The 11,262-nt window shown below is 52.4% G+C and overlaps 3 protein-coding genes across 3 annotated transcripts, besides 1 other annotated feature; 2 read left to right on the forward strand and 1 right to left on the reverse strand.

The window, feature by feature from the left end:
• Positions 1-948: 948 nt before the first annotated feature.
• Positions 949-3,297, forward strand: B0T26DRAFT_636512 (nuclease-like protein; the record flags this gene model as incomplete). The annotated part of the gene is made up of 4 exons (XM_060436835.1): positions 949-1,315; positions 1,364-1,461; positions 1,514-2,949; positions 3,012-3,297. The coding sequence occupies 4 exons, from the start codon at positions 949-951 to the stop codon at positions 3,295-3,297; spliced, it is 2,187 nt and encodes a 728-aa protein (XP_060300121.1).
• Positions 3,298-4,954: 1,657 nt separating this feature from the next.
• B0T26DRAFT_640010 (uncharacterized protein) lies at positions 4,955-7,232 on the reverse strand (the record flags this gene model as incomplete). The annotated part of the gene is made up of 4 exons (XM_060437185.1): positions 4,955-6,340; positions 6,411-6,563; positions 6,623-6,909; positions 6,965-7,232. 4 exons carry the CDS (start codon positions 7,230-7,232, stop codon positions 4,955-4,957), a joined length of 2,094 nt encoding a protein of 697 aa, XP_060300122.1.
• Positions 7,233-9,288: 2,056 nt separating this feature from the next.
• On the forward strand, positions 9,289-10,827 carry B0T26DRAFT_636946 (pseudouridine synthase; the record flags this gene model as incomplete). The annotated part of the gene is made up of 2 exons (XM_060436884.1): positions 9,289-9,322; positions 9,395-10,827. The coding sequence occupies 2 exons, from the start codon at positions 9,289-9,291 to the stop codon at positions 10,825-10,827; spliced, it is 1,467 nt and encodes a 488-aa protein (XP_060300123.1).
• Positions 10,828-10,915: 88 nt separating this feature from the next.
• Positions 10,916-11,113: a sequence feature (Protein overlapping with rRNA (B0T26DRAFT_125697, KAK0727268.1) was converted to a misc_feature.).
• Positions 11,114-11,262: the final 149 nt, after the last annotated feature.

Here is an 11,262-nt window from a genome sequence, read left to right on the forward strand (position 1 = left end):
TCGTTCCCCAAGCCGAACCTAAGCCTCGCACCTCTCCTCTGGCGGAGCTCTGTCCTCCTCAATCCTCAGCGAGAGCCTCATTTCTTCTCGAATTTTGGCCCGGAGATGGCCTGTGTTTGCGGTTGACAAACTCAAGTCGCTCTTTGGTTTTTTTTGATTTCACGTTCGGTTTTTCTTTTTCTGTCCCGCTCTATTCGTCGTGTTTTCCTGTACAGCAAGCAACGCCTCTCTCGTCAACCCAGGCGTCACTGTCACTAGAGCTCCACACCCAAGTCTCGCGACTTTGCGGATAGCCCCTCCCATTACCAGTTCGCAACAGAGCTTCGTAAAGCTGCCCGAAGACGATCTACATCGCGCAAACTCCTTTCACGATGCCTGGTAAGTTCAATTGTAAAACCTTCGTCCCTCTCTCGCTCGCTCGCTGCCGCCTTGCTCCACTGCCCGGATACCAAAGTTATGTGGGCGTTCCTCCGACCGAGGGTGGTTGCTGTCACCGCACGCGCTGGCGGTTGTTTCACATGCCCTCGACTTGCCACGGACTTGGTTCGACTAGATAGCTACCTGCGCCCGTTCGAATCCCTTCCCGACTCTCTACTCCCCTCGGCTCTCCTGTTGGAACTGCATCGGCCGATACCTTGGAGATTTGTGCATGGTGCTGCTACAGCCAGCTCAACTGTCACTGGGCTTCGCATCGCCAACATGTACTCCCGCTTCGGTCGCACGACCACCGCAGAGATAAACGCAAGGTCGTCTGCGTACTTGTTCTGACGGGCCCTTGGCCTCGAACGGCGCTCTCTGTTTTTTCCTGACATGGGCTATTACAATGTTGCTGGCGCTGACACAAGTACGCAGCTCTTGTCGAGGACCCCTGGATTAACAGCCAGGTGGTGTAAGTTGATCTCGATTCAAGTCCCCCCCTTGGCACCCCTCTGGACCCCTCTGCATCGGATGCGCCTTCAGCTTACAGACTCTCTTCAAAGCACGCACTCTATCGCCGAAATCGAGGACTGTGCCATCGCTGTGGACGCGTCATACTACCTCCAGCTTCAACTCGATGCTCAGCCGTACAACGAGCCGCTCCTCCCCGCCCTCGGTGGCATGACGGGTATACAGAAGCGGATTGAGACTGAGCTGGATCGATGGGTAGCCCATCGTGTGGTCCCGTTCTTTATCTTCAACGGAGTGCCTCTCACGGGCCAAGACGATGTAAACGTGCAGCGCGGCCGACAGGCCAACGGGAAGACGGATTTGGCCTGGGATCTGTACTTTAACGGCAGGGCGGATGACGCCGTGGCTGCTTTTGGCCAGCACACCGGTAATGAGCTTGTTCCTCGAGGCAATATTTGCTGGCTAATTATATCAGGTGCTTATCGTCCTTCGGCGCTGTATCCTCTTCTCCAGGCAATTCTGAAGAACCGGAAACTGCATTTCCTCGTTCCTCCTTTCAACGCTGCCGCGCAAGTATGACACCATGACTACCGCGGCCGTTTAAGAAGCTTCTGACTTTGAATAGATGGCATATTTTGAAATGATCGACTCGGACCAGTGCGGAGGCATCATGGGGCCTTTGGAGCTTATGCTTTACCCAATCAGAGATAGCATCATCCGGTCTATCAACTGGGATGCCGGTACAGTCACCGCGGTTTCCAAAAAGCACATCACGAAGACGCTGAACGTCAGCGAGTCTCTTTTTATCGACGCCTTCTTGATGACGGGGACTTCGTTCCTGGCCCCGTTCCCGCCTCTCCTGGACTCTTCAGTCGTCAAGGCCCAGCCCTTCTCCATCTCTGACGCGGTTAATATGCTGCGCACGTCGGAGAAGTCGGTAACAATCATCTGTACGACCTTTCATGACATAATCAAGACTCACGATGCTGGCTGGCTAGATAAGTACCGCAGGGCGCGAATGGCTGTTAGCCATTTCATCTACGTTTCCGAGAGTGGCGAAGTGAAAGTCCACGACTACGAACGTCTCACGGGGGACAACCACGAGTATCTTGGCCTTCAGCTTCCCTCAGAGCTTTTCCACTACCTGAACACAGGTCTCATTGGGCCGCGTATTTTGAGCTGGATTATTCATGGGCAGCTGCAAGTGCTGTCGACTGTGGACGGATACGCTTCGGACGAGTACAAAAAGCTTGTGTCGACGCAGCTGGTGCCAATTAAGGAAGCAGCACTGGGCCTTCTTATTCCACGACTTAACCGCGGTATCGGCCACAAGGACATCACTATGAGAGTCTGGTATGACCGAAACTTCACCTACACTGCATGGAATAATCACGACCAGGCCAACTTCGGAGGTCAGGTAGCCACCTGGAGCGTGGACGAGTCTACGATCAAAGCGTTCTACCCTGGCTTTGTGCACGGCTCGGTCGGATCAGAGGTCCTCTCCCTGAAGAAGCCGGAATTCGTAGCGCAGACATTCCTGGGTCCGAAGGAGAAGTTGAAGGGGCTCCAGCTGGCAGGGATGATAAAGTCACTCTGCCTCTGGAGATTCCTTCATGTTCGCGGCTATGTTAATGACCGACACGAGCTCACTCGCTGGGGCACAGCTCTAGCAGCGTCCATGTCGGCCTTGGAGCCAACAGTCAAGCAACACCCTGACGTCCCAAACCTCTTTGAGTCCATTCTTGTTGGGTTCGAGCTGCTCCGCTTTGAACTCCTCAATGCCCGAAACAAGCATCCGGACCTTCGTGGTCTTCCCTTAAACGGAACCGAAGACGACCAGTCTAGCTTGCTTCTTATCAGCAGATGCGCAACCTTATTGAAACTTCGACACGAGTCGAACGGATATACCGGACCCCTGAGCAAAAACTTGCTAGCTTTCCGCTCCCTGGTGTCCGAGGTACGCTCTGCAGACCGCGATCTTGTTGAATCTGTTTTGGCCTCCATGTTCCTGTACGCGCAAGCGAAACGGGACAGGTCAGATGGATGGGAGCTGAGCCACCAGTAAGTTCAACACCAGTTTTCACTGTATACGCCTATCCGTTTTACTGACTCCCTCCTCTCAGACTCCCGTTCCTTCACGATCCGGATGTGGCGCTTGGTATTGCTGTCAAGACTTACTTTGACGACGTGGCGCTCGAAGACCCTGTGGAGATCCGGGTGTCTAAGAAAAAATGTTTTCCTACGTTGTATGTGCCGTTTGCTTTGGCATTTGACGAGGATTTGGACATTGCTTGCAACTTCTTCGATGCTATGTACGCCGGCGTCCAGGCTTTGGACAGCAACGATGTCTCGTCTGTTGATCGCGCGACTTGGGACAAGGCAGCCAAGTACCTTGAGCTGCGGAGATAAGCGGACACATTGGTCTCTGCTTGCCGGCACAGCTCTGGGGTGGATATGAAGGCCATTGAACTGTGACGAGCCTGAGAATTCGGTTGTAGCTAGTTATCCGTGACGAAGCAGCTTATCCGCAACTAAGCAGCAATTTTTGCTCGCGGTACACTCATGCATTCGGTGTTGGCAATGCTTCGGAGCAAACAGGGCCCTCGTATCTTAGTCTTGGATGAGAAAAGACCGCTGAAACCAATGACCTGAGAAGAACATGTTCACTCGAGACAGGGCATAGGCAAGGTTTGAGGGCAACTAGGTGTTTTGAAAAGGAGAAAAGGACCATCGATGGCGCCCAATTCATCGCCGTAGTTGTCTATGAATCGTGAATATTTACCTAGGCACTCTTGAACCTGGCCATTGTGTTGGTCTGGGAGCAGGCGTTAGCAATACGACGGCTCTTGCATAGCCCGAGGGTTGTTGATTGGCGCGTTGGTTGATGTAGTGCTTAGGTCGAGCTGAATGAAGCGTAGATTTATTGGTATATTCTAGATGAAACCTATTGGTGCCGTTCGATTGTTTGAATTTTGGCTGTACCGCGGCCAATACTATACCGCGGCAAATACCTTTATTTACTTCTAGTATATGCGCAGTAATGAGCATGGGCTATTTAGTTCACTTTTATGATAAATCTAACTATGGAAGTCCCTCCTTGAGCAGAGCCTCCTTAAGCAGAAGAAACAAAATATACGTGAGTCGTGAATATTTATTTACCTGGGTACTCTAGTTTCGGCCAAGCAGCGGCTTCCTTTTGTACAGCGTTACAAATCCTCCGAAGCTGATTTCCCCTCCCATACGACCATCCCCCTCATTTGCCCATTGCTAACGTCAAGTAGCATAAGATGTATCCATCCGTACACCATATAAACAGACATGTATTCATAAAACAAAACCCATCAATCGCAAAACGCCATTCTCCCAAACGCCATTCCCATATTCACGCCCTCGCGGCATGTTTGATAGTGGTTCCCCCATTCCACAATCAATCTCGTGTCGAGTTGGGTTGACCCCGCCCATGCAAGCTAGCCAAGTAGTTAGGGAAAAAGACCAAAGAAAACAAAGGAGAAAGGGGGGTATCGTCACAATGTATGTACGTTTGTCATGTACGCGGTGAGTGGCGTGGCGTTATGTAAAGCCCCTTGGTAGTTATTCCGTTATGGCTAAGGAAACGGGGAGGCCGGTGATAAGGGATGAAGCAGAGCGGCGAGGGGTGAATGCTCTGCCACGGGGGGGTTCTTCAGAAATAAAAAACAAAAAATGAAATAGCGCGAAAAAGGGAGAGGATGGGGGTTGTCTTTGGCCAATTAAGCAATCAAGCGGCGCTTGATCGGGGCGGGTTCGCCGTTTGCGGCGTTGTGTTTTTTGTCGAGATTTGTCCTGCCTAACGCCTGGATCTTGTCGAGCAAGTGGCTGTGAGGGACGGAAGAGGTTAGAATACGCTCCAATCTCTGTCAAGAATGGGATGGATAGATTAAGGTAGAAAGTGAAAACGGGGAGGGAGCAACATAAAAGGGAAAAACGAAAGGGAAAAGACACGAAGACAAGAAAACAAAGAGTTAGACAGACAGAAGTCTTTGGCCATTTGAAGAACTAGAAGGAAAGCTTTTTCGGTCGCCAAGTTTTACCGCTGCGGTGAGGGAGGGAAATACACGATCAAGAGAACAGGAGGGAAATATGCATACTTGATGGGCATGTGGCCGCGGCTTTCCTTCATGGCCAGGTTAATCTTTTCAAGCTGAGCCTCGTGGTCACGGAAGTGGCCAGCAATGATTTCTTGGGCGACCTGGTCCTCCGCGGAGCGGACCACATAGCCGCACCCGTCCTGGTCGCAGGTCCAGGTTCCGTTGGGGCCAGAGGGCGACATGGTCGGGATACTCTCAGCATGCACAACCACGCGCATGGCATCCTTGGGCACACGCGTGTACATTCCAATAGACTGGTCGTCATCATCGTCGGGGTCGTCATCATCGTCGGTATCGTTATCATCGTCGGGGTCGTCAAGGCTTCCTAGGTCGCTTGTCTCGTTGGCGTCCTCCATGTTCTCGTCCTCGTCAGTTCCTAAGTAGGGCCTTTTCGACGGCTTCCTCCCACGTCGCTGGCTGCTGCTCTCCTCGTCGTCCATCTTAGAAGCAGGCCGCTTCTTGGACGTAGATAATAAGCGCAACCCTGCCCCCTTTCCGGATTTTCGACCGGCGGGCTGCAGCAGCTTTTTCGACGGGGGAAACTCGTCATCTGACTCATCCTCTTCCAATTTCTGTGACGCCTTCTTAGCCTTAGCTCTGAGGTCGATAGCCGGAGGAAGTTCAACAGCGGGCGCCATCTTAGAGGCGCGCGAGAGTTTCATGCGGCGTACTAGTTGAGCAGGCATCTCTTCTAGTGTGATGTTTTCTGGAGGCTTGTATGGCTCAAGGCTAGTAGTCTTCAAGTAGTCATAAAAAGGAGTGCCTTTCCATTCCGGACCCAAATGTGGCAGAAGCCGCTGTGAATAATATCTTGTGATATCTTTAGTTGCACAATAGTTTTTGATCTTGCACTTGAAGAAAATGGTTGAGTGAATTTTGGGGAAATTCGTCTTCATCACATCCATTTCGGTAGCGATTTCCTGTAGGATATCTACTAGTCGATCAATGGGGTCGTCGTAGCTAGCATTTGCTGGAGACGAGTCTCGAGGAGCTGGCGATGGCTTCAAACTTGCCGGCGTATCCGCAAGTTGGTGATATATGGCCGGAAGGGGTACGGGCGTTTCGATTGGAAATTTGGCTTTGGCTTTTCCCTTGTCCGAGAGGGCGGGCTGTGGGCTTTGCGATGGCCCGAAACCACTCATTTCCACGTCCTTGGATTCACTGACCTGTCTTCGAGGCCTACCAGACTTACTGCTGGGCCGTTCTGGAAGTGACGTATTTCGGAGGGCATTTTCAATATTTGCTGTGCCGGTACTAGCAGTCTCTGGAGGCGGTTGGACAACCGCCGCTTTGGGAGCCGCTTTGGCGGTTTTGTCTTTCAACTCCTAGCTCTTGTTAGTTCCTTACAACTACGTGGTCATCAAGTAGAGCGTCCACCCTTGATAGTTGACGTACAGGGTGTGATTGATGAATCCACTTGGAGAAGAGCGTGGATTCCCAGTTCACATCGACCTCTTTCGGAAAATGAGCGATCAGAAACTGCGCCCACTTGTGACAACGCGCTTCCACTTCGTCACGGGTCACTCCATCTCCGACAGCGACGGCATACTAAGCAGAGTTAGCTGTGTGGAGACGAGGGGACATGCTAGTAGGGGGGCGCTGCTGACCTTGAAGTAAATGTCGTCCAGAGTTGGTGCTGCCAGGGATTTTCTGCTCTTCTTTTTCGCCCGCGATGTATTCTGGTGCTTGTCGTAGACATCTAGCACTTCGTAGTAGAGAGTGACTGCCTCGCTGATTTGAGAATACATGGCTTCGTATTTTGGCGAGGGGACGATCTCGAACCAGCCCGCAGCGCCCGAAACCCAGAGAGTGAGGGGGTCGTATCCAATCGAATAGCGCTCCGACTGGCATATTTCTATGGGCACGGATATGGAATTGTTAATCGGCTTAACAACTGGGACATCCTTAGCATTTCGCAATGGGTCAAGCGGGCAACGGTCTAGACGTACGATTGGCAAGAAGCTCGAGGTCATCATCAATCTCCAGTTTGCCGCGAATTATCATGGGGCCCTCGACATGGACTAGCAATGGGTTTGCCAGAGTCGTGCCGTCTTTTTGATAGATAACCGCATCCGTCAACACGTAGCAAGGCCAGTTACTATATGGTACTGCTAGCGAGGCTGGCCGGAGGATCGAAGATTCTCGGGTCCAGCGGACTTGCGCTTCCTCGACAGAGCCTACTGTCGAATTCGACGCTCTTCGTCGGCGGCCCGCCATCGCGAGACCTCGTCGCCTTTGAGGTGAGGAATCGTGTCGCGTGGCGTGTGGATCGTGGTGTGGCTTGGCTTGTCGCAGTTCCCCCTCGGGCCCTCAAACCTGCCCGCCCAGTTACAGCAGTCGCGAGGCGGAAGAAAGGCGGGAAAATTGGAAAATGAAAAGAAGCAGAAATAGACGGCAGAAATCAAAGACACCAACCCATCAAACGCATGCAGGGTTTCTGCAATACGAGTCTGGCATGTCTTGCTTTGACGTAGAAGACAGTCTGACAGAGGAGACGGAGGATGTAAGTACTAGGACCGTAGTCGCGAAACTGGTCCTACACACCACGCGACGCGAGGCTCCGATTGTCAAATAGATGGAAGGCGGGGCGTTTTTGAAGGAACAGGGATCAGCCCTAGGAACTGTTCGCCTACCCCACCTCGTGGCCAACAAAAAAAAGGCACGCCAAAAGCAGGATTTTGGTGACAGCCCCACCCACACCTTACATCACCACCATCAATCGCCCATTTTCCAAATGCTTCCAACGACAATAATTCCACCAAAACACAGCCAAAAATAGCCCAAATGAGTCGCTAGTTGCATTATTCAACGCCTAAGAAGGCGCGTATTTGTGGGACATGCGCTTTTCTCGATGCACATCGCATACCGTATCACCACAACGATGTATTTCGCTTCCACAGCGCCAGCCGACGATTCGGCTGGCGGGCGCTTGCCGAACCCCTTGACGATGACCGGTCCTTCCACTCAACGTACGCTGAAACCCGCGGTCGGAAAAAGAAGCTATCGTCAGAAGCCTTAGCTCAAATTGAGCGCTTTATCGAGAGCAATGGCTTTGACGGTCGCACTATTCCTTGGGCAGGCATTCCAGCGGCTGCCGGCCTCGATATCGACGTAAGTGGTGAGACAGTACGCCGCGCGCTCAAGACCCTCGACTACCGCTTCTGTATCGCCTGCGAGAAGACATATGCCTCGCCTCGGTTGAAAGAAAGAAGGCTTGACTTCGCCCGTACGACGCTGGAAAAATATCCCGAACCGAAAGACTGGTATAGGGTTCGCTTTTCTGATGAATGCCACTTTGGCTGGGGCCCTCAAGGGAAGGTTCACGTACTAAGAAAGGAAGGGCACCGTTATTGTCCTGACTACTTGGTTGAAAAGGACCAACCGGCTGAAAAGGACCTCGAACGGCTACATTGTTGGGCAGCAGTTGGGCATAACTTCAAGTCAGAATTGACCTGGTATAACGTACCTGGGAATACGAATGGAAAGATGAGTATGAGGGTATATGGAGCCGATATCCTCGAGCCTACCGTCTTGCCCTGGTTACGTCAAGGCCAGGACTTCGTACTTGAGGCGGATAATGACTCTGGTCATGGTACAAGCAAGGATAATATCGTTAGGACTTGGAAGAAAGAAAATGGGCTCGAAAGCTACTTCAACTTTAGCGGTTCACCTGACTTTTCACCCATCGAGAAAGCCTGGCAGTCACCAAAGCAATACGTAAAGAAAAGACCTTGTTGGGACGACGAGATTGTTAGGGATTTGGCCGAGGAGGGTTGGGCGGCCCTCAAGCAGGAAACAATCAACAAATGGATTAACAATATCCCTCAAATCCTCAAGGAATGTATAAAGCTAGAAGGCGCTATAACAGGGCATTAAAATGAACTTGGTTTTATCAATTTTGGCATACATTTGGCTGTATTGTGGAGCTCAAAGTGGTGGTGTCATGTTTTGGTGTGCCTTTTTTTTGGTGGCCACGAGCCCACCAATATGTCTCATCTCTTCCAATCAAGTCGGTTAGTGCGGTCCCTTCTTTCCATGGGCTGTCAATTGGCAAAATAATTTCCAATGACCGCAAACACTGCCGCAGCGCCAAGACCAAGCAAGAAGCTCTTGTCGTTCATTTTTTGCGCTTCCGGGCTGGACTTTCCATCCAAGACCGCGAAGGTTATTTCTGCTCTGCTATTTCGCCCCCGAACCCAAAACGAGCATCTTCAGTTCGTCGCCGACCCCCAAGGTGACGCCGCGGCAGCAAATGCTCAACGGGTTTTTCAAGATGGCGAAAACCAACATTGTCGAGGGCGTCTTCGGTATGATGCGCCTCCCCTCCTCTTGCACCAAACCTGCAAAGACGTGACAGCTAACAATCCCGTCGCGACCAGGAATCAACAAGCCCATTGGCATGAGCTCCGCTCAGGTCATTCGAGACTGCCAGAACTACTTCAACCCCTCCGAGCTTTTTGCGCCTCTTCTGAAGCAGGAGAGAGATACTCGCGAAAAAGAATCACACTACCAGCAGAAGCGGCGGCGCAATATCAAACGACAGCTCCAGGTCAAAATTGGGCACGGCGGCACTCTGGACCCCTTGGCCACAGGCGTACTGATCCTCGGCGTGGGGAAAGGCACCAAGTCGCTACAGGGCTTCCTAACCTGCACCAAGACCTACGAGACTGTTGTTCTGTTTGGCGCCAGCACCGACACGTACGACCGCGTGGGCCGCATCATTAAGAAAGGAAAGTATGATGATATCACACGCGCCGCCGTCGAGAAGGTGCTCGAGAGCTTCCGCGGGAAGTATAAGCAGATGCCTCCGCTCTACTCGGCACTGAAGATGGATGGCAAGCCTCTCTACGAGTACGCGCGGGAGGGGAAGCCGATCCCTCGGGAAATTGCCACGAGGGATGTCGAAGTTACCGAAATGGAGCTCGTCGAGTGGTACGAGCCGGGGACGCACAACCACCGGTGGCCTGCCGAAGAGGCCGAACAAGCCGAGAAGAACCTAGTTGACTCGGTTTGGCGCGTCGCCAAAAAACAGGCAACCTCGGAAGACGAGCCCGGCAAGCTGACCCTTAAGCAAGAGGAAGAGGAAACAAAGGCGCTAGCCGAATATCAGAGTAATAAGCGCCAGGCTGAGGAGCGCGTCGACGGTCTTGTGCGCGAGGACAGCCAGTTGCCTAAGCGTAGGAAAGTAGAGCAGGCAAATCAGCCCGAACCCATGATGTCCGGCGCGCTCGGTGACCTGCCGCCCGTCAGCAGAGGCTCAAATCTCGTCCCGCCTCCACCAGCGCCCAACACACCACCGCCATGGGAGGGTAAGGGCCCCCCGGCAGCCAGGATTCGCATGACTGTGACATCGGGTTTCTATGTCCGGAGCCTATGCCACGACCTGGGTGAGAAACTAGGCTGCGGTGCCATGATGGCCGAGCTCTCCCGGACTCGGCAAGGAATATTTGTTTTGGGGGGCAACAACTGCCTCGAGTACACCGATCTTACCCTGGGGGAAGCAGTCTGGGCCCCGAAGGTTGGGAGCATGATGGACTTGTGGAATAATCGGGGTACGGTTACCGTGCCTTCCGCCAGTAAGCCTGCCGAGCCGTCAGCCAAGACCGAGCCTGCCGAGCCTGCACCAGAGCCGGCGAAAGCGGAAAAGGCCGAGGAGAAGCTAGTCGAGGAGAAGATAGTCGAGGAAAAGCTAGCCTTGAAAGTAGAAAATGCTGCCGAGGAAGCAGCTTTAGGCGTTGCCTCTGCCTCGGCGGATGCCGTTGTAGAAATTCTGCTAGAGGCAGAGGAGCCTCCTAAGGCTGAAGTAGCATAATGAGAATAGCGCTTGATAGCGGGTATCGATATGCGGGCACAGAAGTAAATAAGGTAGCTCGTCATAGCAAACATGAACGCTTGGGAAACTAGAATATATGTAATTTTACCTGCCTACCTTGCCGTTCTCCCAAGGAATAATGCTTGTCGTCTCGCAACGTCTGGTCGTCTCGCAACGTCTCGTCGTCTCGCAACGTCTCGTAGTTCTTTCCCTTGCCCTTGTACCTCTCGGGAAACCTAAGCCGGATGGATACAAGACACAGCATGCCACCTCCAGATGCCAACATAAGACCATACCTACTGGAGAACTCAGGATCCCGTCCGCTCTCCAAGCGATAAACTAGTGAGGGCTGGACTAGTAGTTAGGTCGGTGATGACTAGCGAATCCCTCGTGTTGTATGTGCTTCTTTTTATTTTGTCTCTTCTTTTTGTTTTA

Source organism: Lasiosphaeria miniovina, assembly GCF_030549165.1.
Source record: "Lasiosphaeria miniovina strain SMH2392-1A chromosome Unknown B0T26scaffold_2, whole genome shotgun sequence".
Taxonomy (NCBI): domain Eukaryota; kingdom Fungi; phylum Ascomycota; class Sordariomycetes; order Sordariales; family Lasiosphaeriaceae; genus Lasiosphaeria; species Lasiosphaeria miniovina.